Raw genomic sequence first — 26799 nt, 5'->3', positions numbered from 1 at the left:
TGCTCTTAGACTAACTCCCCTTTCCCCCTGCACACATTTCCCTCAGCTCCCATGGCTGTCAGTAGTATCTCTGTGTGATTACTCGCTGTTACGGACTGAATGGTATCATTCCAAAATCCGTATGCTGAGGCCCTCACCTACAATGAGACTGTATTTGGAGACAGGTGATTAAGGCTAAGTGAGGCTACACGGGAGGGGCCCAAATGCAAGGCCGCCAGTGTCCCTGTATGAAGAGACATCAGGGATGCATGCACACAGAGAAAGGCCATGTGAGGACACAGCGAGAAAGTGGACATGGGACAGGCCTCCGGGGGACCAGCCCTGCTGACACACTGACCTGGGGGTTTCAGCCTTCAGAGCTGTGAAAAGTAAGTGTCTGTTGGTTAAGCCACTCAGTCCAGAGTATTTTGCTGTGGCAGCCCTAGTGCCTGTCAGACTCCCAAATCCAGTTACAGCTTTTCCCTTGAATCCCCAACTTTAGATCTGCCTTCTAGACACAACCACCGGATAAGGAGCATCTCCCAAAGAACACGGCAAAACCACAATTATTGATTCATCCCTCCAACTGCACAGCTCCTTCCCTGGCAGCTTTGTCCATGCAGGAGCACAAGCTGAGCATCTCGGACTTACCCTCAATTCACCGCACCAGCAAGGGTTACGGCCCAAACACTCCAAATCTACTCCTTCTATTTAATTCTGTATGCCCGCATCAGTCCATGCCCAAACGCGCTCTCTCTAGACCAGTACTCTCTAGAATGGACTGTGAGGGTAGAAATGAATCCTCCCACATTGTTGGTGGGAATGCAAATTAGTATAACTATTATGGAAATCAGTATGGAGATTTCTCAAAGGATTGGAATTAGAGATTGCACACTGATTTTTTTTTTTTTTCCGGTACCAGGAATTGAACTCACGACGTTGTGCTTGCCAGGCAGGTGCTGTGCTGCTGAGCTAAATCCCCAGCCCCTAGAGATTGCACATGACTCATATTCCCCTTTTAGGTATCTCCCTCAAAGAGCTTAAGACATCATACTACAGTGATACATGCATACCAGTGTTCACAGTAACACATTTCAGTAATAGCAGAATCATGGAAGCAGTCTGTATACTCATCAACAGATGACTGGATAAGGAAAATGTGGTATCTATATATGCTAGAATACTACTCCGCTATGAAGAAGGAGCAATTTGGGACATTTGTAGGAAAAGGGATGCATCCGGAAAACAGGCTGAGTGAAGTAAACCAGAGGCACAGTTTCAACACCACATGGCATCTCTCGTTTGAGTGAGGCGAAGTACAAACAAAGAGATTAATAGAGGATGGACAGCCAGATTGAAGAAGACAAGGGGATGCCCACCTTGCAAATGGGAAGGGGTTCAAGAGACCAAGGGCAAGGGGGAGGGGAGCGGAAGGGGAAATAAGTAGAATAAAGCTATGCCATGTACAGGAACCTAATAACCTCAATGAATGTAAACAGGATATGCCATAGACATGAGCTAGATTAATAATATCAATAAAAATGAGAATGGGGAGAGGGGAATTAGAGGAAGGAGGAAGGGAGAGGGACAGGAGGGGAAAGGGATCTAAAAACAGGAAGCAAGTTGTATTATGTACCTGCCCCAAGATGACTGTAAAATGCATGTGCTGGAAACAAGTACTAATAAAAAATCTGTAATGTTATAGAAAAACTGGTGCTGGAATGACTGTATTTCCACATATAGATTAATAAACGTTATGTATGACTCATGTCATACATGAAAATTCTAAATGGATTATAGATCTAAATGCAAAAAATATCCATCTAAAATTAACTACAGTGTATTACTGTCCCCAGTTAAATATTCTTGCTTTTGTGTTTTGACAGTATTACTGAACTAATGTAAACTTTTTGGTGTCTTCTTGTTTTTAAAAGTCTTTTCATTGTTGTATGTCATACAAGAGTCCACTGACTTCTTCGATAACAGTACAACCTGAAATGTATTAAAGAAAGATGGTTCTAAAAGTATGAAGAATTTCTGGGTTTTTACCTATTCTTGTTTCTGGCATTGCAAAAAGAGACTTTTCAGTAGCCACTCGGAATTGTCCATGAACTGAGACACCAACTCCCTAAGGAAATGAGGAAAACAGTTTGGTTTTAAAATACTGTAAAAATTAAAAGCATAAACATATACATATTACAAAGCCATTAAATAATCTTTACACTCCATGGGAATTTGTTTCAGGGTATAGGCAGGAAAGAAACCCTCATGCATACAGTTTCAGATGACACATAAGCAAATCCCTGATATTCAAAATTGATTTAACCAAGAGGTTTCTATCAGTATTCTGAGCTAGGCTTCAGGGTCCCATTCCCAGTTCCTCTCACTTCAAAGGTGATGCAGCATAGAATACTGATTCTTCTGAGAATCACAGAGTGCCGCTTACTACCGGTACCAATAATCAAAAAAGAACAATGCTGCTAGCCTAGCAAACTCTAGTAATTTTGAAAAGAAAATTTAACATACTTTATTTATGTACATATTTTATTAAATTAAATCAGCCATGTCATTTTTCTCAGATACAACATTTAATGGGGCCAATTATAAAGCTCTTAAAAATTGATTACTAAAGCATGAAACTTGTTGGATGTCACTGAAAATGGCAAATACCAGTTGCCTCTGAACACCACACATATTTGAAGTGGGAGTACACGAGATGACAAAGATCCAACTTATGTCAACTGCTATCACTGTCCTATCTTGCTTTTCACAATACTCAGAGATTACCGTTTTAGCTCCTGTCATATTAGTCCTTCTTAACCAGTTTACAGTCTCTGAAACCACAGTGTTACATTAATTAAACAGGTGAAGCATCTGAAAAAATGCCAAGCCCTCAGGAAGAGTTAAGTGGCAGCTAAACAGAAAGGCTTTCATTGCTGATTCTTCTAATTTTTCATGAAAATTTCTTCAACTTTGTCAAAAGTTTTCACATTCAGTTGCTTACAAGTTCTTAAAACTTCATTCATACTTAGAAACATATGCAATTTATTATTAACTTTATGTACTGGGTGCTAAACTTAAAATAGTTCATATCCATAAACTTAGAAATGTGTGATCCTTTGGTCACTACCTACATCCTTTGCTGTCAACATTTACAGATTAACTTCGTAACAGCACACCCACCGTGCACAGGCAAATCTATTTATATTATTGGAACTGCATTAGGGCATTGTCAACTGACGATATTAACACAGATTAGATTGTATATACTTCCAGACTCCAGTGAAATCTTACAATTCTTATAAAAATAAAACACTAGATATATTAGTAGTTTCCTATATTTTATAGTCTCTACTCTTTACTTTTAGTTTATCACACCCTAACTGAAAATGTATAACTGTTCAGAAATGTGTTGCAAGAACTTTAAAAGAAAGGGTGCCGCTGAGTGAGTTTGTCCTGGGCGTGGATGCAGCAGAGCTGCCTCACGCACAGATTGCAGGCCTGCTCCCAGGCCTCGACAGGCGACCGTGCCTCAGCGCTATGGTCACGCCCCTCCTCTTTCAGTTAACTCTGAATTCCAGAAGCAGCACAGACTGTACCCTTTATTAAACACTTACATATAAAGGTGAAGTCTGCCCACAGCTCTCAACCCTACCTTTGTCATTCTCTCCCCAGAGACATAGCTTTTATCACCTTGGTCAGCAACCCTCAAATTTCCTCTTCTGTATCTCTTATATTTAAATGAATGTGCAAATCTATCTGATATAATTATATAACAATATGCAGTATATGAATATTCTATTACATTAAACTACACTGTACAGGATGGATTTTGATACACACACACACACACACACACACACACACACACACTTTTCTTGCTTTGCTTTTGTTTTCCAAGCTCCACTCCACAGCCTGTAAGGTTCCACATAACCTGGCCCAGCCGCCTCTCACTTCAGCTTCTTGTGCTCATTTCACCAGCCACAGGTTTCATGCTATTCCTCCAAATTGTAAGCTTGTACAATTTCAATGGCTCATGTAATTTTAAAGTAAGGAAGTTGTACAATAGAAGGTCACCACCTGCCAAGTTGTACAACAGAAGGCCACCACCTGCCAATCACTGCCTTTTCTCTAGTGGCATTTGCTCTAGAAGGGACCTCCAAGTGTGGGTGACAATGTACCCAAGGGCAGCCGACTCAGACAAACCAGAATCTGGAGGTACAGGGAGTGAGCAGGAGGGGAATTAGGCAAAGTTCCTACACTTAGCTGTTTAAACTGAAACACAGTGGGCAGGCATTGGTTAGCGACAGGCAATGAAACTCGAAAGTCATTTGAAATGTGAGTTGAAGATGTGGAGCCATGTAAAAGCTGGGAGTAGAACCAAAAGCCTGAGAAGGCTGCAGCTTACACAACACAGAGGAGAAACAAACATGCAGAGAAGCAGAGATGGTCAAAGGGAGAGAAGGAGCGAACACACCACTGAAATACTCCAAAAGCCCACAGCTGCAGTCCCACTTGCCAGAAGATGAGGCGGGTGGCTCTGTCTTTGGATTCCCACTGGAGCCCTGCACCTGGCTGCCCGCCCTGTTCTCTTTGGTGGATCTGCCTGAGTCTCTGTTCTTTTCAATCAAAAAAGGTTTCTTCATCCAATTTTCAAGTAGAACCAACCTACATCTGTGCTTCAGCTTCACACAACACACGCCACTTTCCTCCTCCGGCTTTCAGCATGTATCTATTGCAGTGCCCTTCTGTGATTGCCCAACACCGCTCTCCCAGACTAGCCATCCCCCACACATCTGCAGGAAGCAGCACGCCCTCCCAAAGTCAGAGACCAACTCCTTGCCCCCGCTGAACTCCACGGAGGAAAGAAGTTAAAGCCCCACATACTCGCATGTAGAAACTATAGATCCTGTATTGCCTAGTTCAGTTCTCTATTTTGTTTTAGCCTCAGCTGATAAAATAATGAATGAAATAAAAGGCCTTGAGATTTTAACAAAAAACTTTCAGGACAAGAGGCCACGGACACAAATATCATCAAGAGCGCCTTGAATAATCTTCCACAAAGATGAAGCTTGGGGGGAATCTTCAAGCCACACCACTTGAAAATCTTGGGACTGTAAATGTGAATCCATGCTGAAGCAGGTGTAGAGCCCTGTGGCAGACTCATAATTTTCCTGTCTTATGTCAAAGGACCGGCCACTTGTAATCCCCTTAACACGTACAAAATTTAATCTGATGGCATCTTTCTATTCCATTTCATGTGCACTTTGGCCTGTCTACGTTCATTCCCTAGGTGATCTCCAGCCCAGGACTTCAAGTACTATCTATACCATTAATAATTTAAATTATTCTCCCATCCCTAATCTCTCTAGAGTCAGCTGTCTATTAAACATCTCTGACTTTCCCCTAGTTTTCTGAAGGTGCGCAAGTAATAAAGGAATTCCCTGACCCACCTCTCCTGACAGCACCCCACTAGATCCTCCCGTGAAAGGCATCCTGGCTCACGGCCAGCAGAAAGGGATGCCACACAAGGCCAAGAAGAATCTAAACAAAAGGTCTTGCCGAGCTCGCTCCAGTTTACTGTCGCAGAGTCGTACCCTTTACCCAATCACACTTTGACCCAGCCGCCATTCTGCACTGGAGCTGAGCATAAAGTCTCCTGGGGGTCCTCAGGCATTCACCCAGAAGCTTCGCATGTCATGTCACACAGATCTGCTACGCTTCTCTTCTCTGTCCTAGGGCTGTCAGCCACGACCCTTGTGAGGTGTGAAAGTGTTACTTTTTCTCCTTGTACTATTTTCCAGGCTCGGTTCAATTCCCCCTGCTCTCCACGCAGCTACTTTTCTGCCGTGAAGATCCATTCTGGCCCCTCGCTTCCTCAGAGGCTTCTGCCATAGTCAGGGCTATGCCATTTTCCACTTGCACTGAAATTTATGTCTTCTCTAACTCCCTATCAAGTTCTTCAGGACCTGTTACATTTTAGAATTATTTATAGTAGCACAGAGGTAAATATTTGTTGACCAACAAGAATGCCGCTTTAGAGATTTTTTTTTTTTTTTCTGCTTTGGAGATTTTATAAAGATTACAGGCACTTCCACTAAGTGGATATAATGCAGGCAACCAGTTTCATTATTGAGTCTAAGAAAAAGCCTAAATATTCCAGGTGCTCTTCTGAAGCTGTTCAAAGCAAGCAGTTAATTTGTAAATAGAAAAAAGTCTAACAAGTAATAAAAAAACACTGGAAACGATACAGAGCTGCACCTTCTTTGATTGATCAAACTTGCATTCTTGTATCTGGTGGAGTGAGCAACTTCGTTGAAGATGACAGTATGTAATGTAGCAACCACTGTTAGTTCCTATCATTTTGTTTTGAGGTGTTTTATTGTTTTTGTCTTCAGTGTTGTTGTTTTGTTAGTTTTTTTGTCTTTAAAATAAAAAAAAAGCCTATATAAACAAAAAATGTACTCAGTCTCTATTGCTTAGGAAAGTTTGCTAATTTCAAAGTTAAAATAGTATGTAACATAAGAATACACAACGTTCTTTTGAGCTGAGACAGTTTAAAAGCGCTAGAAGAAAATACATCACAAATCCAGCAGGACAAAAAAATCCAGTCCAAGCACGATTCTGCTTCAATGAGCTCTACTGTATTACATTCATCATCTCACCTCATTTAATAATTATTAACTCATTCTTACTACAGTTCATTCCTGTCCATGAAGCAAGTGAAAAGTTTACTTACCCCACCCATTGTAATGCCATCAATAAGTGCAACATAAGGTTTCTGGCAAGAAGCTAAAAGAAACAGAATGGCAATTATAGTTGCAATGTTTAAAATATATTCACTGTTTCTAAAACTCACATTATATGAACTACATTTCCTAGGAAACTTTTGTAAGAAATATCAAAGAGAACCATTATATGACTTATAAAATACTTTAGTTTTTAAATACCAATCTATAAACAATATTAATTATTCATTATTGTTTAATAATTCAACCTTAAATTTAACACAAATCTAAATCTTGTATAACTCTAGGGATATATAATTAACCTATGCCTCCAATGTTTATGTACACAGTTATATTTTAAAGAACATATTTAGTTTCTCTACAATGAAGTATCTGGATGCATACAGCAAAATATAGCATATAATACTAAAAAAAAAAAAAAAAAAAACATGGTCTGGGAGTTAGAAGAGCCAGCTTTATCATTACATTAATTGGCAGTTCAATCAGACACTAAATGATAAGTATACACAGAGAAGTTATTTTTGATATATATGCGTATCAGAAAAAGTCTTATCTCATATATATCAATAAGTTTCATCTATAGAATGAGATTTAATATATGCCCTCAGATATCCTTAAAGTTTAACAGTTCTGTTACGCACTTTTACTGTCTTTCCCTTTTACTGTCTTTTTACTGTTTACTTTTACGTCCTTTCCTTGTTTTGTTTTTCCTCTGAGAGGGACAACTGGTTAGAACACAAAAATATAAATCATTGTAATTCTATCATAGCTCATTGCCAGTGTTAACCTCCCTACAAAGGTCAGTATAAAACTGCGTAGTTTTGGTCCACTGAGCTATTCTGAAAGTATTCCCAACTAGCCAACGAGCCACCAAAGCTCAACTTGAATTTCACATTCACAAGGACTTCTACTGCCCTCAGTTTTGACCTGCAGTTCCCTAGAAACTATGGAAAGAAATTATTGGTTGGGGTAGAGATACAGATACACACAGACCCCACTTCAACAACAGATACACACATTTCAGATATAAATTATTAGACACTAACTGATGCAGGACACAAAGCCAGAATCTGTCCAATGTCTTGTTATGTCATTACAACATACACAAATTATACCCCAAAGACTCTGTATGTTAACATCGCACCAAATTCTCTTGTCAAACTGCTTAGAGGTTTTCTCTCTTCTAACCTTTATTAATACAAACCTGCACAAAAATAGCAGCCACTGATCATGTATAACCATTTCGATATTAACTACAATTAAATAAAATCTAAAGCTCAGTCTCTTGGTCATAATTGCCACATTTTCATATGTTCAACAGCTGCATGTGGCCACTGGCTCCCTAGACAGCATACATACAGAATATTTTCATCAGTGCAGGAAGTCCTGCTGGACAGTGCTGGTATAGAGAATATGAATAAAACAAATTATAAGCAAGTTTGATAGGTAGAATTTTGGATTTAAAGAACTGACAGATATTCATTCAATTTGGTTCACTGGGCTAATGTAGGAAAATAGTCCTCTATTCCTCTCCTCCTCCAAAACCATACGAATTATAGAAAAACTAATTCTAAATTTATATACAATTTCAAAGTCAACCGAGAGAATCTCCAGATGCCAGAAACACATAAGAAACTCAAAGTCAATAGCTGAGTGGAAGCTACAGTCAAAGATTACGAACTACACAATCAGGTAACTGCATAAAGATTCAAGTTAGGAGGAACTATTGCATTTGTAAAACAAGACTAGAAAAACTCCATCCACTGATACAGGAACTCAGTAAGGAGGCCAGTGCTCTACCCAAGAGAGGGACAGTCTGAGGGAGGGGATGTTCAAGCACGAGATAAACACCACCATTAAAACTGAAGCAAAGAAAATAAGGCTAGAATAAAAGAAATGCCCTTAACTTCATATAAGGAGATTGATACAAATCTTTATAAGGAGATTTATACCTAATTTTAAATTTTAAAAGCCTTTCTGATTGATGCGCATTCAATCTTATAATTGAGGTTCTAGCTAAACTATAATAAGAAAACTCATAAATATAGGGTTGGAAAGATATGGAAAAATTACATGGAGATGATAGAATTCCCTTTGTCAAAAAGCTGAAAAACCCCACAGAAATACCATTAGAATTAACAACAAGTTTCAGTAAGGTTGCTGGATATAATATATTAAAATAAAAAGCATTTGTATATGATAGAAATAATCACTTTAGAAAATAGGAAAATAGCCACTAAATGCACTAACAAAAACTACAAGCTACCCAAGAATAAATCTATAAAAAGAAAATTTTAAAGTGATCTTCATCAAGAAAACTTACAAGACATTATCAAAGGACACAAAAGTCAACTGGATGAAAATGTCCTAAACTGACACAGTAATGGCTGCACAACTTGGCAACTTCACTGAAATTCACTGATGTCCAGAAAAATGAATGAAGAGATAAAGCAATCAAGGAGGAAAGACTCAATATCAAAGATGTCAGTTTGCCCTAAATTAAATCCACAATTCACTGTCTCATCAAAATCTTCATAGGATCTTTTGTGGAATCATACGAAATGATTCTTAAATTTATATGCAAGGTTATAAAAATCCAAGAGTAGACATGACAAAAGATGAAGTAAAAAGTCATATTTTTGGCAAAGAATTTAAAAACAAAGCCATCTTAAATTGAAAATACTGTAAGCTGAGAATGCATCCTAGAACATATAAAGAACTGAAAAAACTCAGGCCCTCACATTCAAAGACCCAACTCCAAAATAGGCATCTGAGATGAACACACACTGCTCAGATGAGGAAATACAAACAACAAACAAATACATGAAAAAATATTCAACATCATTGATCATTCGAGAGATGTAAATTAAAACAACACTGAGATTCCATCTCAGTCCAGGAACAATGGCTATCATCAAGAAATCAACCAGGTCAGAAATATAGCTCAGTGGCACAGTGCCTGCCTGGTAAGCATGAGGTTGTGAGTTTGATTCCTGGTACTAAAATAAAAAAAATCAACCAGTAACAAATGCTGGGGGCCTGTGAGGAAAAAAGAAGTCTTCTCCACTGTTGCTGGGAGTACAGACTGGTGCAGTCACTGTGGAAATCAGTAAGGAGACTCCTCAAAAAGCTAGGACTACAGGCCCCATTCGACCCAGCTATTCCTCTGGAGGGCATCTTTCCAGATAAATCATACCACAGTGGTATACATGCATCCACATTTATAGCAGCACAATTTGTAATAGCTAAATCTTAAAAGCAACCCAAATGCCCACCAACCAAGGAATGGATAAAAAAGATGCGATTTTTTTTTTTTATATATAATGGAGAACTACTCAGCCTTTGAGAAGGATAGATTGGAGACTTTTATAGGTAAATGGATGCAACTCGAGACCATCCTCATAAGTGAAATAAATCTGACTCACATGTCTAGACATCGTATTGTCTCCTGGTGTGAGAGGATGAACAAGTAATTAAGATCCAAAATGTACAAAAGATATTGTGAAACTGGAAGAAACTGCTCAAAAGGAAAGAGAAACTAGGGTGGGGAAAAGGAGAAAAGAAGGAAGGGAAAAGGAGAAAAGAAGGAAGGGAAAAGGAAAAATATATATATATACACAGGATAGTTAAGACAGTTATACAGTTAGTTTCTCTTAGTTCACTGAAAAGACAGGTTTGTGGTAGTATTGTCTGGACCATATTTCATGTTACATCTTGTACTCGGAGCAACTACAATAAAATAACAACTCGCAGTGTACTAATTATTGTTACTCTCCTATTAACCTGTTTTGAAACTCTTATTTTTATTTCTATGTTTTCTCTTAAAAAAAAAAAAAGAATGCCTCAGTACACCTAACCTCCCACCATCATAGCCTGGCCACACAGCACACCGCAGCACCACTGGTGACCCCGCGACCTCGCAGCTCTCTGGGAGCTGCAGGCTGCTGCTGCGGAGCATCGGACGTGCGACGAACTGCACTTCACCTGCTCACAAAAGACCAAAATCCCAAAGCTGAAGGGCAGTTTCTACGGAACGTGCGGTGCCTCCACACCACCATAAGTCTGGGAGCATCAGTATTTTGTAAGATGATATTCACGTATTTTTCAAAATACAGTGTAAGACTCTTGTTACAGAAGCATGTAATAAAAATATAAAATACAGTCTAAGAGGATACCATACAAATTAATGCAATGGTTGCTTTTGGTGAGAGAAAGTAAGGGAACAAAGGAAAAAAAAAAATCACAGAATGTGTGAATCATAGTTTAGAAACTGGTAGTATTATATTTCCTTTGAATTTTACAACATCAGGCAAAAGCAAAATACTGAATATCTCTTTGCCTGGACTGATGGGTACACTGTATTTGCGTTTTTCCCCATAATTTAACTTTCAAAAAACAATTGATAAAATACAGCCTTGCTTCCACTGAAACCTAAAACCTTACCATAAAGAAATGTTCACCCCAGAGTTCCTCAAAAATTAAGAAATGATACTTTATTTTACATAGGAATTGGGAACATAATTTTTCTGTTAACCAAGAAAGCTAACTATCTGATCAGGAATCTGTACTCTCATTGATTTTATGAGAAATATCAGGGATAGCCTAACAATATTAAAGTATAATTGCCCTGGAATAAGCAGCCAGAGAGGTCTAATCAGCTTTATTTATGCCAAACACATAAATAAGAATGCCCATTGGAGCCCAGCATAGTAGCACATATTTGTAATCCCAGCATTCTGGGAGGCTGAGGCAGGAGGATCACAAGTTTGAGTCCAGAGTGGGCAACTTAGTGATTTAGCAAAACCTTACTCCTTACCTCTTTCAAAAAAAAGTCTGGATATGTAGCTTAGGCCATGGATTCAATCCCCAGTATGACATGTGTACACACACACACACACACACACACACGCGCGCGCGCGCGCGCACACACACACACCTATTGGTTATATCTTCAATCATATTGGATGCGGTCCACCCCATCTCGATTCCATTTTTCAAGCTCTCAGAGCACACATACCGATGGCATTGTTCAGCGTATATTCTTCTCTGAAGAAAACTCGGATCAGCTCCTGTTTTGCCTTTGCCGCTTCTGAGATTGCTATGGAAGGAAGGAAAGGAACAATTATAATCAAAAAGGTATTTTCTAGGCAAGATGGCCAAATGAATTAGAAGCACTATAACAATTAAATACTATAGGGAGGAAGGATTCTAAAATTGTTTGGTAAAGATTTGAAGTTACCCATGCCTCACACATACTAAGAGATCCACAGCTGAATGTCCAAGCTTCAAAACAAAACCCCTTATTCTGTTTACGGAGCTATTATGCTTTTGTTTGCTTGGCTGATTTTATTTTCATCCACAGCTCTTGGCTGTCACTAGAACTTCTCTTCTTCAAAGCAGGCCACATACTACCATCTTCCCTGCTCTCCTGGCCTGGAGCTGGTCACGCAGCCATTTTCTGACTCATCCTGTCTGAGAGCAGATGACGGGATCCTCATCTGAGGAGTCTTGCCCCAGACCGAGGAGGACAGGTCTGCAGAGAGCGAGCAGCCGCTGAACAGACAGGCCACCCTGCGCCTCCCTGCTCGGCCCACTGGGCCCTTCTGGCGCACTGCACTTCTGCACACTTCCACCACGCTCTGCAATGAACCCCACACGGAAACCCAAAAGGAGCCGAGCACACGGCGCTTTGCAAGTGGGCACACAGCTCCATGCTTTTCCCCCACACCCTGCCACACGCATCTCCTCAGCTGTGTCCTTCGCAGTAAAGCACTAAACGGAAGTGCTCTCCCGAGTCCCGTGAGCCGGTCCCGCAAATTAACTGAATCTGAGGAGTGGGTTATGGGAATCAGCGTGAAACCCAGTGGGTCAGAAGCACTAGCCACACAACCTGGGGCTTGCAACTGGCATCTAAGGTGGGTGTGGGGGCAGCACATAGACAGTGCCTCCTCTGGGTCACAAAGAGCTGGAAAGCAAGTGGGAAAACGAAGGAAAACACACGAGCACGTAACACCCGGAAAACAGCAGGTTACTCACCATGACCACACTGCCAGGTCATGTGATTAGGAGAACTTAAGATCATCTGCTCTAAAACACAAAGTGGACCCTTACACCGTAACGGGACATTTTGTTTAGGATGAGCCGCAGGGAAATATCTAAATTTCAGAAGTATACATGTGTAGTAGAGAAAAAGAATCCCTATTCTCATTTTCTAATTAAAACCTAAGTTTTTCTAACTTTTTAAGAATTAACTTATAACAAGAAATTCCAAAAAATAAAGCAAATTATAATTACCTTAAAAATCTGCCAACACTTTATCAGTTCTAGTGGAAGAAAAACATTTACGTGGGACAGGCGAATAGTTTACCTATGACATCACCCCCAGCACAGAAGGCCTTCTCTCCAGCTCCCTTTATAATGATCAGGTAAGTTTCAGGATCTTGTTCCCACTTCTATCAAAATATAAAAGGAGATGGTATAAGCATATTGTAAATACAGACTCAGTGAAGACATATCCCTATGCACAAATACACACACATTCGTGTACATCCTCGTGGTACCTGTCTACCTCTTAGAAAGCATACATGGAAGGAAGGATTCCATCCCTTCCAATCATGGAAAGAAGTTCATTTTCTTTTCTGAGATCAAGTAGAGACTAGTCTAACAATGCTGCTAGGTGAGCATATTCTATAATCCCAATTTCACGATGACATCTGAAATATCCGCCACAACTCTGGGACCAAGATGAATAAGTAGTAGTTTACTCATACTATGTTACACACACTTCTAAATCTGGTGAACAAATCAACCCAAAGGAGTGCTGATTCATAGAGCAGTAACCTTTCTCCTGTGATATAGGGCTCTATTCTACTGAAAAATTTGTAAGCACCAGAATGAAACCACTATGACACTGATTAAATAAGCAAAGGATCTGGGATTGGTAAGGACAGTTAGTGTAGGTGGAAAGAGGGGCGGACTGCTCAAAGGAGCAGTGTTCACTTTCTTAGCTTGGGTGAGGCTCTGGGGGCGATCTCCAACACCACCAAAACACCAGGAAGAATGAAAAGATGAGTGAAAGAAGAACCAAAAGCCAATGAAATCCAAAGGACTGGAACAATGGTCCAAATGAAAAATTAGAAAAATTAACAGGGCTTCTATAAAATCTGTACTTAGAGAATAAAAACATAAATACATAAAGAAATGTAGCCAGAAAGGTGACTTTCAAAAGAATAAGGCAATACTGAATAACAGTAACAAAAATGTTACTCTAACATCAGAGTTTCTACTTTCTTCTACTCTAGTCTAACTCTAATCTGCAACAGTGGACTTACTGCTATGTGCCATGATTTAGGACCGAACTAAATGAGTCCTGAACAGAGAGGAAGAGACTCGTCAAGAATGGAGAAGCAGAAGTCAGAAGGACTAGTATTCATGCAGTAACTACACAGTGTGCTGCGTTCGGCTTCCAAATACTACTTGATCTTTATAACCATTCTAACGAAAGGTCGTCGTCCTCATTCACAGCTGAGGAAAGGGAGGCAGGAAGAGATTCACTCTTCCAAACTTGCCGTGTTTAAGGATGACTACACAGCAAACCACGGGCCCGTGTGAGACCCAAAGTTCTATTACAACAGACTTCGTTCATCAGAAAGGATCCACACAGATGCCTTGAGACAATGACCCACCTTTAGCTGCGGATAAATCTGCCGCACCATCTGAAGGGTGAGCGTGTTGAGGAGCTTGGGTCTGTTCAGGGTGATCACGCCCGCACAGCCTCTCTTTTCCAACAGCACGTCTCCGGCTGCCTCAGTGTACCTCGACGCCTGCTGCGGAGACAGAGGGAAGTCACGCTCTTGTCACAGCTCCACAGCAGAACACACACACCAAATGCTCAGTTTTCACGTTAGTAACTGCAGGAATAGAGACACGTACCTCGGACGGAGGTTTCTAAAGTTAAACTCTGGAGATGGACCAATTCCAAAGTGAACCATACACTTCCTCAATTTTTAATTTTCTATTTCTAAGTGAACTGAATCAACCGATTTAGAATACAGCCTAGTGCTAGAATTCCCTAGCCTAGGAAATATTCTTAAACCTTTAATTTATTACTGTATTTCAGGCTCTACATTAGGTGCTAAGAAAGTTAAGATGACTAAAAGAGGGCAAATAATTCTAACTAGGCAAACTAGGGCAAATAATAATAGCTAGGGACAACTTGAAAACGCAGAAGTACCTGGGCTAGGTTTTAATACACAAAATGAAAAGGGAGGTGATGAATGTAGGTGGAAGACACAACACACGAAGAGCCACTGGTGATGAATATCTGGAAATATTCTTCCCACTGGAAAGAACATCTGGAATGAATATCTGGAAATATGTCTTCCCACTCGGAAATGTTCACAGAGTCCCCATTAAGTTTAAGAATATTTAAGTTACTGGACCTGGGCTTCTGTTCTCTCTGCAGTCTGATTAAATGGAAGAAATGAGCTTTTCCACAGCAGTTAAAATGCTGCTTAGGAGCTCAAAATGCATTGCAAGGAGGCCTAACTGAGCTTCTCTGTGAGCACAAAGGAGAAAACATCAATCCGGGCGTACACTACAGATAACAGGAGGCAGATGACTCTTCCTCTGCCCTCACTGCTTGTTCCGGTGTCTGAGGAAATAAAAGCGAGGGGAGCCAAAGGCTCAGGCCTCCTTGTCAGAGAGAGGCAAGAGCCCCCGCTCCTCTTTTTAAACTAATTCTACAGCTCTATGTTTCTCATCCTCTTTTGGGTAAAAGGCTACATATTAGTACGTTAATACAATGTGTAACGATTGGGTTGGGTAACTGGCATATTTCTCACCTCAGATAGACCACATTTGTGTGTATTGGGAATAGTCAAAATCAGGTCAGCTGTTTGAAATAACTAATTTTTTATTTTAAAGAGGGAAAAAAACAATAGAACATCTCCTGGCTTCATCACCAAATGTGTTCTCACCCGCCGTGTCTCTCCCCTGCACCTCGTACCAGGTAAAAGTACCCCAACTTTCTCAGTCAACCAAGCTCAAAATGTCGGTATTATCTTTGATTCTTCTTTGTTCTCTACTCAAATAGAGAACTCAAAAGTTCTCTACTTTGATTCTACTTTGTTCTCTACTTTGCCTCTCTACTTGAGGCAGTTACTAAGTACCACAGAATCCCTCTCTTAGAAGACTTCTCGATAGTTATTTTCCATCCCCATTGCTTTATCCCCACACTGGTACGACTGTACCTCTTGGGCACACACACCTGTGGAACCCTTGCCCAACAGCCCATCCTTCTGAGAGCCATCAAGGAAATACTGCAGAGCACAGTTCTGACGTCCTCCCACTCGGAAATGTTCACAGAGTCCCCGTTAAGTTAAAGAATATTTAAGTTACTGGACATGGGCTTCTGCTCCCTCTGCAGTCTGATTAATATGGAAGAAATGAGCTTCCACATTAAGTTAAAATGCTGCTTAGGAGCTCAAAATGCATTGCAGAGGGGAGAAAAAGAGCTTCCCACAAATACTGTTGTAGTACCATTGTGCCCAAATCAACCCGGTGATCCATACTGCTTTAGACACGGTAGAACGGGAGGACACGGCAGTCCAGGTCAGTGGGGACAGGTGACACAGGCCAGAAGGTGATCTGAGGCACGGAAGACAAACGGGACTCTCCTGAGGTCCCGAGCGCTGGGCGCTCTGGGTTTGCTTTGACAGGTGCTTGAGGGACGACGAGACCCCACTCGCAGGATCCGCTGGCTTACTGGCTACAGGGCTTGACAAGCTCCTGCAGAAGTGCAGAACCCTCCCCTCCCTCAGGGTTCTAGTCCCGACTCCGTGTACTGGAAGGTTCAGCAGGAATGAGACACTATTCTCACAAATTAGTCCCGTCTCATAAGCTCACCTGTAATCCTGCCACCGTCACTCTGCTATGACACAAACAGGATGCAGGAATCTCCACACTGGTCCTCTCCCAGGGGCCACTTGGGGTGGGTCTATCCCCGAAGCACCTGCCCGAGCAGGCCAGGAACCAATGGGCCCTGGGGACCTCAGAGAGTCCAGCTGCCTTCCCTCGCTCAGAGGGCCTTCTGCCCCGTGTCATCACACGTGATCTGGATTGCTGTGTCTTCCCATTCCACCAGGTCTACAGTTATAGGAACCCCCAAAACTCTTCCAAGTGCTTTTGCTTGGAGGCTCCTCAGCCTGCGAGTGTATCAGCTGACTAAAACAGCCGGGCCACAAAGGGACGCCTGGTCTCACACCCACCTCCACTTCGCATACCTGAGGCACCTTTCAACAGTCAGTGGCTCCTGTCAGAGGCTGGAGCAGGCGGCAGGTAAATGACTGAGCCCAGACTGTCTGGTTCTCTCCTGCTGCACGCGTACCAGCTGCGTGACACTTGGGCGGGAATGTTACTTAGTCTCTCTGTCCTCAACTTCTGACCCATAAACTGGGGATGAGCCCACAACACACTACATATTACTTACCTCAAAACTACCCCAAGGGAAGCCCGGATCAGTACAGTATGGCCGGATGTTTTTATATTTCTGTACCAACCCTTGAATGTTCACATTAAGACCAAAAACAAAAAAGAGCTTCAAGTATGCTCAGATTTTGCCACCAAATGCATTTACCATAAACAAAAGATAACAACAACAAAACACTTTTGGTTTAGAGGTTTTAGAGCTGCAGATAAGATATCTGTAGTATGTATGCCACAAGATGAGGATTAATTGAGCTAACATACACTGAGGACTTAGAATAGCACCTAGTACACAGCTGACTCTTTTGGGAAGGTGGGGAGATGGTACAAGGGATTAAAGCCCAGCCCAGTTTCTACTTTGAGACAGGATGTCACTAAGTCACTAGTCACCCAGCCTGGGCTTGAACTTGTGATCCTCCTGCTCCTGGCTCCCTGGGACTGTAGGTGTGCATGACCACGCTCAGCTAACTTGCTATTTTTATGTGCAAGGTACTCGTCAAGCTCTACAAGGGATATAAAAGAGAATGAAAATTATTTTCTCTTGCAGTCTGATAAGCTAAGGACATTTAAGCTTTGGTTTTTTTTTTGTTTTGTTTTTTTGGGTTTTTTTGGTTTTTTGGGTTTTCTCCGGTACCGGGAACTGAACTCACGACCTTGCGCTTGCCAGGCAGGCGCTTTGCCACTGAGCTAAATCCCCAGCCCCGACATTTAAGCTTTGCATTGTACCATTAGGCCAAAATTACTAACATATAACTAAGTGTATGTCATGCAATATGCTGTATTTTTACATTCATTATCTTCCCCTTTCTAAGCACTATAAAGCAGATAATTTATATGCATCAGGTTAAGTAGTGAGTCCCTTACAGAGCCCTGGGCATTAGGACTTCTCCACACTCTTCACCATCACCTCATGCCCCCCTCTATGAGGTTTGGTGTCTGGGTTCCGCGCCACGGGATGAGAGCAGTGATGGACCAGCGTCACAGAGACCTGCTTCCCGGTGTTTCTCCTTCCCCGACAGCGGCATTTGAAACCACAGTAACGCATTGAAAAGGTCAGCAGAGCGGAGCCCAGACTCACCAAGTGCTGCAGGATGATGCCGGTTCTCTTGAATAAACTAAACCTGAAACAAATGTAGATACAGTGAGCACAGTCATGTGGGTGATTATGTCACAACTTACAGACACTGCATCTCCTTCTGCTTCAGTGTCTTCTAAAAGTTACTCAAAAAAAGAAAGATTTAATGCTCATTCACTGCTGATAGGGACAACAATGAAACAACACAGCTATCTGGAAAGGGTTGCTGTTTCTTACAAAACCCAATATATTCTTGCCACATGATCCGGCAATCCCATTCCTAGACTTCAACAAATTGAAAAGTTACATAAAGAAAACTGCATGTGAATTTTATGTTAGTGTCATTCATAACTGCCAAAGTTTAGGAGTAATGAAGATGCTCCTCAACGGTAACAAACCAACGTTGGTATCTCCGTGTGACGGCCATAAAGAGAAGCACGCCATCATTCTGCAGAAACACACAGAGGAAGCGCCAGTGCGCTAAATAAAAGAACTCAATCAAAAAGACTCCATACTCAGATTGTGGGACTTTCCTTCTGGAAAAAGCAAAAGTAGGAGTCAGCGGAAAGACTGGTAGGAGTAGTGGGGTGGAGGGTATGAATCCGTGTTAGAGACAAACCTGTTCAGTGTAGTAAAGCTAAGCTACATGGCACTGTAATCGTGGGTATGTGGCATTAGAACACTTGCCAAGAGTTTTCTGCTCAAATTTTCAGCTCAATTTTTCTGTGAACTTACAAATGCTCTAACAATATTTAAATGAAGTTTGTAAAGTCAGGTAAGGATGCAATAAAACAGGCATTTCCAGACACTGCTGGGAGATGTAAGCAGTACGGAAATACAGAGCCACGGCCTTGAAATGGGGTGCCTTGTCACAAGCGAATCAGTTTAAAACGCGACCTGGCCACTTGTGATTTTGCCATCAACTCATTCTCCGAGGCTGAGGCCCAGGCACCGCTGAACACGAATGATTAGCTTATATCATGTGTGTACGATCATCACTTTCCTCTCAGTCTTTCAGGTATGTACTGCTGTCAGTCACTCCCTGCTTCCGTGTGCTTGCAAGACGAGAATATCATCAGATACACGAACACGGAAAGGCTTCCAGTTTTCAGAGGGAGAAATCAGCAAGCACTGGGTTGTGGTACCCAAAAGCCACAGTTAGCTAAAAAGGACCATGGCAAAATTCAATTATTTTAATGAGTTGTGTGCAATAACAAATGAAACCCAAATAGCCTAATGCGTTTTCCATCAATAGTTATGTGCAAAGGTGTTGTGTACACTGTTTTACATGCCACTGTATTTATCAGAACTGAAGACTGTGCATATGATTTTAAAACGAAGCTGATGTTTTACTCTCTGAACGAGTACAGCAGTTCTTCGTGAAAGCAATTCTTACAGCTTTGCTTACAACCAGCTAAAAATGCTTCATATGTTATTCTAAACCACTGTCCTTTACATTCTATTGCAGTAACTGCACTGTTTTCTGATTTGTGTTTAGGTCTTGAGACAATAACTTGTTGAACAAAAATAAATCTACACTGAAAAATACATAAAATAAAAATTGAAAAATTCCACAAGTACCTGCCAGGTTTGATTTATAAAGATGTTCATAACAATTATTTGCATGAAGGAGAAGCTGGACAAAGTAAACAGAACACTTGCACGCCTAACTATAAGCAGTTACACAGCCACTGACACTTATTTTGAAGCATTTAAAACTTACTGGAAAGTTTTATAACAAAATGTTCGAATTTATAACAAAATGACAAAAAGAAAGCTATGAAACAAAACATTTCTAATTCTGTTGTTTTTGCTGGGCTAGAAATGCACAGCTTGGCAAAAGCAAGCGGTAATAGCAGCAGTCAGCACAGCGGAGGGTGGAGGAAGTCGGGAAGGGCTCGAGGCAGACGCCCGTCACAGGCCCACGATGCCCGCCCGTCCATGCTCAGGAAACTGTCAGCTTCACAGCAATCACAGAGTCCCCTATGCAAATCCCCATGAAACAAACTAAAACGCACATGGGAAAGGGTAGTCACAGGAAGGGCCCCTGAAGGGTGCTGAGATACTGGTATTATCTTGCTTCCTGATCCAAGTGTCAGGGACCGGGATGTTCGTTTGTGAAAATTCATGAAATTGTATCTTTATGCTTCAGACCGAAGGGGAAATTAAAGTTTTAAATAAAAGCCTGCCAAGAATGCCTGCCGGAACCAGACCTGTCCAGATGCCCAATAACAAGACATGTCTGCCTTTATGTAAACCCTGTCTTTGCTGCGCTTGTGTAACTGATGGCCTTACAAAGTAATTTAAAATGTAACCAGATGTTTCTTGCTTTGTATAACTGATAGCCTTATGATGTAACCTGAAATCCTTAAACCCCCTTAGCAACCCATGAGGTCACCCAATCCTCCAATCATATGCACCACATCTGCCTTTGTCCCGCCCCCATTCACTTTCTCTTTAAAAGCCCTGAGGCCCCTCTGGGCGGCTGGTTCTTTGGGAGAGATCCTAGTCAGAAGCCCACGGGTGAAACACACTGCCTGCTAACCTTCTCGGTGCTGTTCCTTCCGTGTTGGGTCTGTTTTCTACAACAGGACCTTTTTAAAGGTTCACAAAAAGATACAGCTCTTGTCCTTAGGAAACTAACTAGAGTGACAGTGCACATAAAAGCACTGTGGCTAAAAATACACCGGGATGCATGTTTCTTGTTTTAAAAGCTGTACTGAAGACATAGAGAGAAACCACAGCTGCAATCAGTAGCCACAGCAGCCTGATGAGGCCAGTGTGCACCTGCAGATATGCACAGGGTGCGTGAAAAAGGCCAGTCTGTTCATTTCAAGGACTCTGTGACATCACCTGAGAAGCAACAGCCTAGCCACTTAAAAAAAAAGGTGGTATGACCACTATCACCACTTGTAGCCACACTTTAGAGGGCTGAATGTGTAGAAACATTTGTAATTCAGACAGGCACAGTGGTGCTCTCCTGCAATCTGAAGCAGGAGGATCCCAAATTCAAACCCAGTCTGGGCAATTTAATAACTTAGGGACACCTTGTCTCAAAAAATTCTGAAGCTCTGGGCTTCTTTCCCTTCTAGTGCCACCTGGTGGAGCCGAAGAGAGCTCGCACATCTCAGCTACACCTCCCTTCTCAATTCACTTTCCAGGCTTATTCCACCTGGGTGGGTAACAGCAGCCTGGCTTCTCAGCGCTCCACACACCACTGGCCTACCTTGGGGACTTGGAAATGCAAACCATCCGCTAGGCCAAGAGCCCGTGTGGCTGGCCCTGGAAATCCATTTGACAAATTCTCCAGGTGATTATAATGCACATGGAAGTAGAGAAACTTGTCTCAGGAGGATGAGAACTTTACCATTCAGGAATTTTCTGCAATTTCTAACAACGCAAACAGGCTTTAGAAAAAGAAACAGCTGTTCATGAAACTGTTTAAGCAAGAAAATAACATGATGGAAGTTGTGCTTAGAGAGATCATGACACCGGAAGTGAGCAAGGTACAATGTGAATCAGGCAGAAAATCAAGTCCAGGAGATCCATCAGGCACAGCCGAAGGGGGAGACAACAGAATGACCGAGTCATGAAGTGAAGAGCAGAGCAGACACAGACCTCAAGCAAGGACTGCCAGTAATGGGCTCGCAGGTGCCGAAAAGCCTGGAAAGGGACCTAGCTCGTTTGTGGGATGTGGTATGAATTCCATTTTAACTTGAATTCGTACTGACATTAGAGACATTCAACAAGCAGAGAAGAAAGACTGGCTCCTGAAAGCGAAGTCAGAACTGAAAACGCATCAGGAAGCCACGTGAAGACCCAATCACGGCGGCACACACACCTCTCAACGGTGTGCAAGAGGTGAGAGCGAGCAGCTGGAGAGTCCACAAATGTGTTTCGTTGTTTTTAATTTGGGAGGCTGTTATGTTATTTTGTTTGGGGCAAGTACAGTGTTTTAAAACTGCAAAGATTCAAGACAAGTGTGATGGCCCAGGCCTGTAATCTCAGCACTTAGGAGACTGAGGAAGGAGGACTTATCACAAGTTCAAGGCCAATCGGGATTACACATGGAAACCTTGTCTCAAAAAATTAAAAATAGATTTCATCTAAAAATGCAGTCTTTGAGGGGGAAGATGGTATTATTGAAACCCTGAATCTAAATTCTACAATAGCAACAAATTCTAAACTCCTGAGAAGCCTCCTCTGGACTGAGTTGGCCCCATTCCCATTCTGGTCACTACTGTCATCTACCCACTCACTAAATGCTGCTTCCTGGCCTCGCATTTCCTGTCTTCTGCAAGGTGGGCGGGGCGGGGGAGGGAGTATATATACGTGTATATATATGTGTACGTATATATATACACACACACACACATATATATATATATATCATGATGGAGCCTCTAAGAAATAACTAAGCAGAAGTAAAATAGAAAACAGGCAGCCAAAGAACAAGGACCGAAATAACATAGTCAAGCGGAGCATGGAGCAGATGGAAAGAGGAGTGCTATTAGTGCAACAGAAAATGCCCCCACGCCAGCTAGTACACTGCAGTTTCTTAGTTGCCCAGGTAATAGTTCGTGTTGCAGTTCTGGCTGCTCCTGTCTCCTAGAAAGGGCTTGGTCACTGTGGTGCATATTGTGAGAACCTATCAAAGACAGCCAAGTACTCTGCCTCCGTGTTACCCCTTTCAACTCCTTAAAAACCTCCCTGTCTGGGCCTTCAGGGCCTGGCATTTTGGGAAATAAACCTGCTTCCAAATCCTGGGTGTCATTTCAGTGTTTCTGCTTGCCACTGCCTCAGCAACTTAAAGATCAATCTGAAGACTCACCTCCTCTCTCCCTCCAACTGGCTCTCCTGTCTACACTCCGCCTGTAAGACACTACCAGTGCTGATGTTGAAATATCACTTTGGTGGAGCATTGTTTCTTATCTGCTGTGCTGGCAGGCTTCAAGGCCTTCATACCGAACAGCAGGGACATCTAGTAGCCCCGACCCGCTACACGATCACAGAAGTGCCTGGATCAGTGCAGCCCGGCATCTAGAAAAGACTAAGGATTGCTGTGCTTGCAAAGTAACTGAGGCCAAATTCTTGAAATCCGGGCTGGGAAAAGAGCCGGGGCCTACTTCTGAGAGTTTTCCAAAGACGGTAAGCACGGAAGGACAAACTTGGCCAGATTAACGTGGCCCTCGTGGACACGGCCTAGTTAAACTGGGAAGTGGTAAGTCCATCAGTGAAGTTGTGCAAAGCAACCAGTGATAACTTTCAGAATGTTGTATCACTTTGACTCAGCAGGAAGCAACAAGGTTTGGGAGTGTGCAGAGCTTCAATTGAAGAATCTGTAAGAATGACAGGAGCAAGACACAGACCAGGATGAAAGGCTGCACGTGGGTGCAAACGTCCAGGTGAAGCACAGCTGAGCTCAGATGGGGGTAACCGGCACCAGAGGTCAGGGTAAACCAGGCTGGACACACTTCAGAGAAGTCATCTGGGGACAAACACTGTCCGAGTGAACCGACAGGAGGAAAAGATAAACAGTGAAGAGTGAAGCAAGGACCAAGAGGTAGGAGGTACCAGGGAAGCCACAGGAGGCCAGAGTTCAAGTGGACTGGGCACAATAGTGTCAAGCATGGCACTCCTCTCCTAACCCTTCTATTCTTGGGTAGTGGGCAACAGGAGGTCGGAAGAGCGCGGCTTCTGGTCTGTTTTGCTCTGGAAAAGGGCAGATCCAAACCCCCAGCCAGTTCCAGCCTCTCCTGGCCAGTGTGCACCCTGAAATACGGGGTGGAATAAAGCCAGGCTGACAGTTTTTGCGGCTGTTGCTTTTGTTTTCGTTTTGTGGCGCTGGGGATAGAATCCAGGGCCTTTGCATTGAGCTACATTCCCAGCCCTCTTTATTTTGAGACAAGGTCTCACGAAATCCCCCAGACGGGCCCTAAAACTTGTGGTTCTCCTGCCTCAGCCCTGACTGCGGGGATTACACGCATGAGCCACCACACGTACCTACCTTAACTTTAACAAACATGTCTTTCCCGTTGCTTATCAAAAAAATTGGTATTTGCTGAAAACATTATTTTTTAAAAAGCAACAGCAATAACTGTGTGCAGGGATATTCTCCATGAGCTGGTAGAGGCACAGAAGTTAATTTTAAAACATTCAGAAAACAAGAAATGCAACTCTTCAGGGTATAATAAACATCTGAGAATCAGGTCAGCGGATACAATGTTGCACAACTGGCCACTTCCCTCCCTCGGAAACAGTAACTACTGCTAAGGAAACACGCCCACCCTCTGCGTGGAGACCTCTCAAGCAAACTCTAAGGCCTAGGGCGCTTCCAGGGAGTAAGGACGGGTTCCCTTGCGGGAGGCCCAGCTGCCCACTGTACTGGACAGGGGCAGGACCGTCCAGGCCCCGATCGCTGCCCGCTGGCCTCGGGCCGGACCGGGTCGGGTCGGGCCGTGGGCGGCAGGGAAATGCACTGTCACACCGCGAGCGTCTGCACGCCTTCTCGGCCACGCCGCTGTCACGCGTCCACACGGGACTGAAAAGGAGGCACATATGTTTTTTGTTATGGGCTTTTCTGTTTGTTTTTCTGAGACAGGGTCTTGCTTTGTAGCTCAGGCTGTCCTCGAACTCGGAGCAATTCTCCTGCCTCAGCCTCCCGAGCGCTGGGATTTGGACCCCGATAAAGCTAGGCAATCAAGTCACAGCGAAAGCAGGTGCGACGCCGGCACAGCGTCCCCGCCTGTCCCGAAAAGAGGCCGGGCTGTGGAGGGACAGGAGGCTCGGGAGGGAAGCGCTGGGTCCCGGGGGCAGGACGGAGGCCAGGAGTCGCCACCGCCCCCCACGGCCCGCCGCCGCCCGGCCGCCCCGCAGCCCGCTCACCTGGACGCGAGGCCCAGCGCCGCCCGCCGCCCCATCGCGCCAAGGACGCCGTCTGCGCTCAGGGCAGCGGGACGCTCGCGTCGGACCCGCCCACCGCGGGACACAGAGAACAAGTCCTCCGGGCAGCCAGAGCGGCCCGCGCCGGCCTTTCCGCTAAGCGGCGCGGAGGGGTGGAGCGAGAACAAACGCTGGAGGAAATGGAGAAAGGCGCCGGGCCTGGGCGGGGCCAGCATGGGGCGGGGCCATGAGAGGGCGGGGCCACACGGGGCGGGGCCACACGGGGCGGGGCCACAGCAGATGCGTAGAGAGAGTTGACAACGGAAGGAAGACAGCGCGGTTCTTGACTAACCGGAAAGATACTTTGCCCCCTAGAGGTTATTTTGGGAAAAGCTGAACCCATCGCCAGACCTGGCCTACTAATTTGTTTTTTAATTTCTATCTTTATTAGTATATGTTTGCAGTACATAATGATAGATTAGATTCATCGTGGGGAGTTGGTATGTGTACACAACCAATCCGTTTATTTCCTTGAAGCCTGTTAATTTGATCACAGTATGGGTATGCAAACATTTTTGGAATTTTAATACTTTTTTATTAAAAAATATAAATGTAATATTCTTTGAGAATTAAACAGACACTTGGTAACAGGGAGCTAATTAATGTAGTTTACTCTTACCCCAAGGTAGCCAAACTCTTTTCACGTTGTACTTAGGGTACTTCCACTTTTACTGGGAAAAGTTATAAATCCCCATCTTCCTCAAGGACAGACAAGAATATCTGATTAAGAGGTGATAGATATGTCCTCACCAACTAAGCTAAAAATGCCTGTTACCTGCATAATTATGTTCAGAAAGTAGCTTATTCTTAATGGAAACAAAGATTTGTAACTAAACTGGTAGAATCTGCTATGGAGTAGTTCCAGATTCACCCAGATGTCTAGCAGCAAAATTTCATCACCAATAAAGAATTGACATGTTTGTTAGAAATAAGGAATTCGATGAAAAGTTTCAGAGAGCAAGAAGTTAAAGCAGTTTTTGTTGATTTTTGTGGTTCTGGCGATCCAAACCAGGGCCTCTCATATGCTAGGCAAGTACTGTACACCCCCCAGCCCTATAGGAGTTACTATAGGTTCCTTGGTAGAGATACACTATTAAAACTTTGATCAAAAATTACCTTTGTAACCCAGGCCACATGTAATAAGTAAGTGCCCACTGTGTAGAGGAAAAACAGGACCCGAGACCTGCAGTCGGTCCTGAACCAGCTGCAGTTGTCACCATGCAACCTCTCAGGTGTCATCCGTTGGGCACGGGTGACAGGTCGTGCTATCCAGCATGGTTTCCTGGAAAGGGCACAGGTTTTCCCATCACAGCAGTCTGAGATCGCAGTCTTCCTTGTCTGCCTAGCTTCACTGCATACAACCTGTGTCTCATAAGGTGCCATACTCAGAAGAGCCCTGTGCTTGGTTTTAATGTTCTGCTCTTAATAATTTTGGAACAAGGTACCCACATTTTCATACATATTACATGACGAGTCCTACCCTCAGTTTTAAAATATTTTCATTATTCCATGGAGAAACTCTGTACCTCTGAGCTGTCGTCCTCCATCCCTCCTGCCTCCTGTCCCGCT

The 26799-nt window shown here is 43.0% G+C and overlaps 1 protein-coding gene across 1 annotated transcript in view; it reads right to left on the bottom strand.

Moving 5' to 3' along the window:
• Hibch (3-hydroxyisobutyryl-CoA hydrolase) overlaps nt 1–25374 on the bottom strand; it is a 44355-nt gene extending 18981 nt beyond the window's left edge. The window contains exons 1-7 of the mRNA XM_005373307.2: nt 25174–25374; nt 18292–18334; nt 14414–14554; nt 13096–13180; nt 11746–11826; nt 6719–6771; nt 2029–2107 (exon numbers count right to left, since the gene is read on the bottom strand). Coding sequence (XP_005373364.1) covers nt 2029–2107; nt 6719–6771; nt 11746–11826; nt 13096–13180; nt 14414–14554; nt 18292–18334; nt 25174–25208 — 517 coding nt within the window. The 5' untranslated portion in view covers nt 25209–25374. The remainder of the gene's footprint in view (nt 1–2028; nt 2108–6718; nt 6772–11745; nt 11827–13095; nt 13181–14413; nt 14555–18291; nt 18335–25173) is intronic.
• Nucleotides 25375–26799: the final 1425 nt, after the last annotated feature.

The sequence above is a fragment of the Chinchilla lanigera genome, unplaced genomic scaffold (genome assembly GCF_000276665.1).
Source record: "Chinchilla lanigera isolate Chin_1 unplaced genomic scaffold, ChiLan1.0 scaffold00002, whole genome shotgun sequence".
NCBI lineage: Eukaryota > Metazoa > Chordata > Mammalia > Rodentia > Chinchillidae > Chinchilla > Chinchilla lanigera.
The sequence above is the reverse complement of the archived record's forward strand: the minus strand, read 5'-3'. Positions and strand labels throughout refer to the sequence as shown.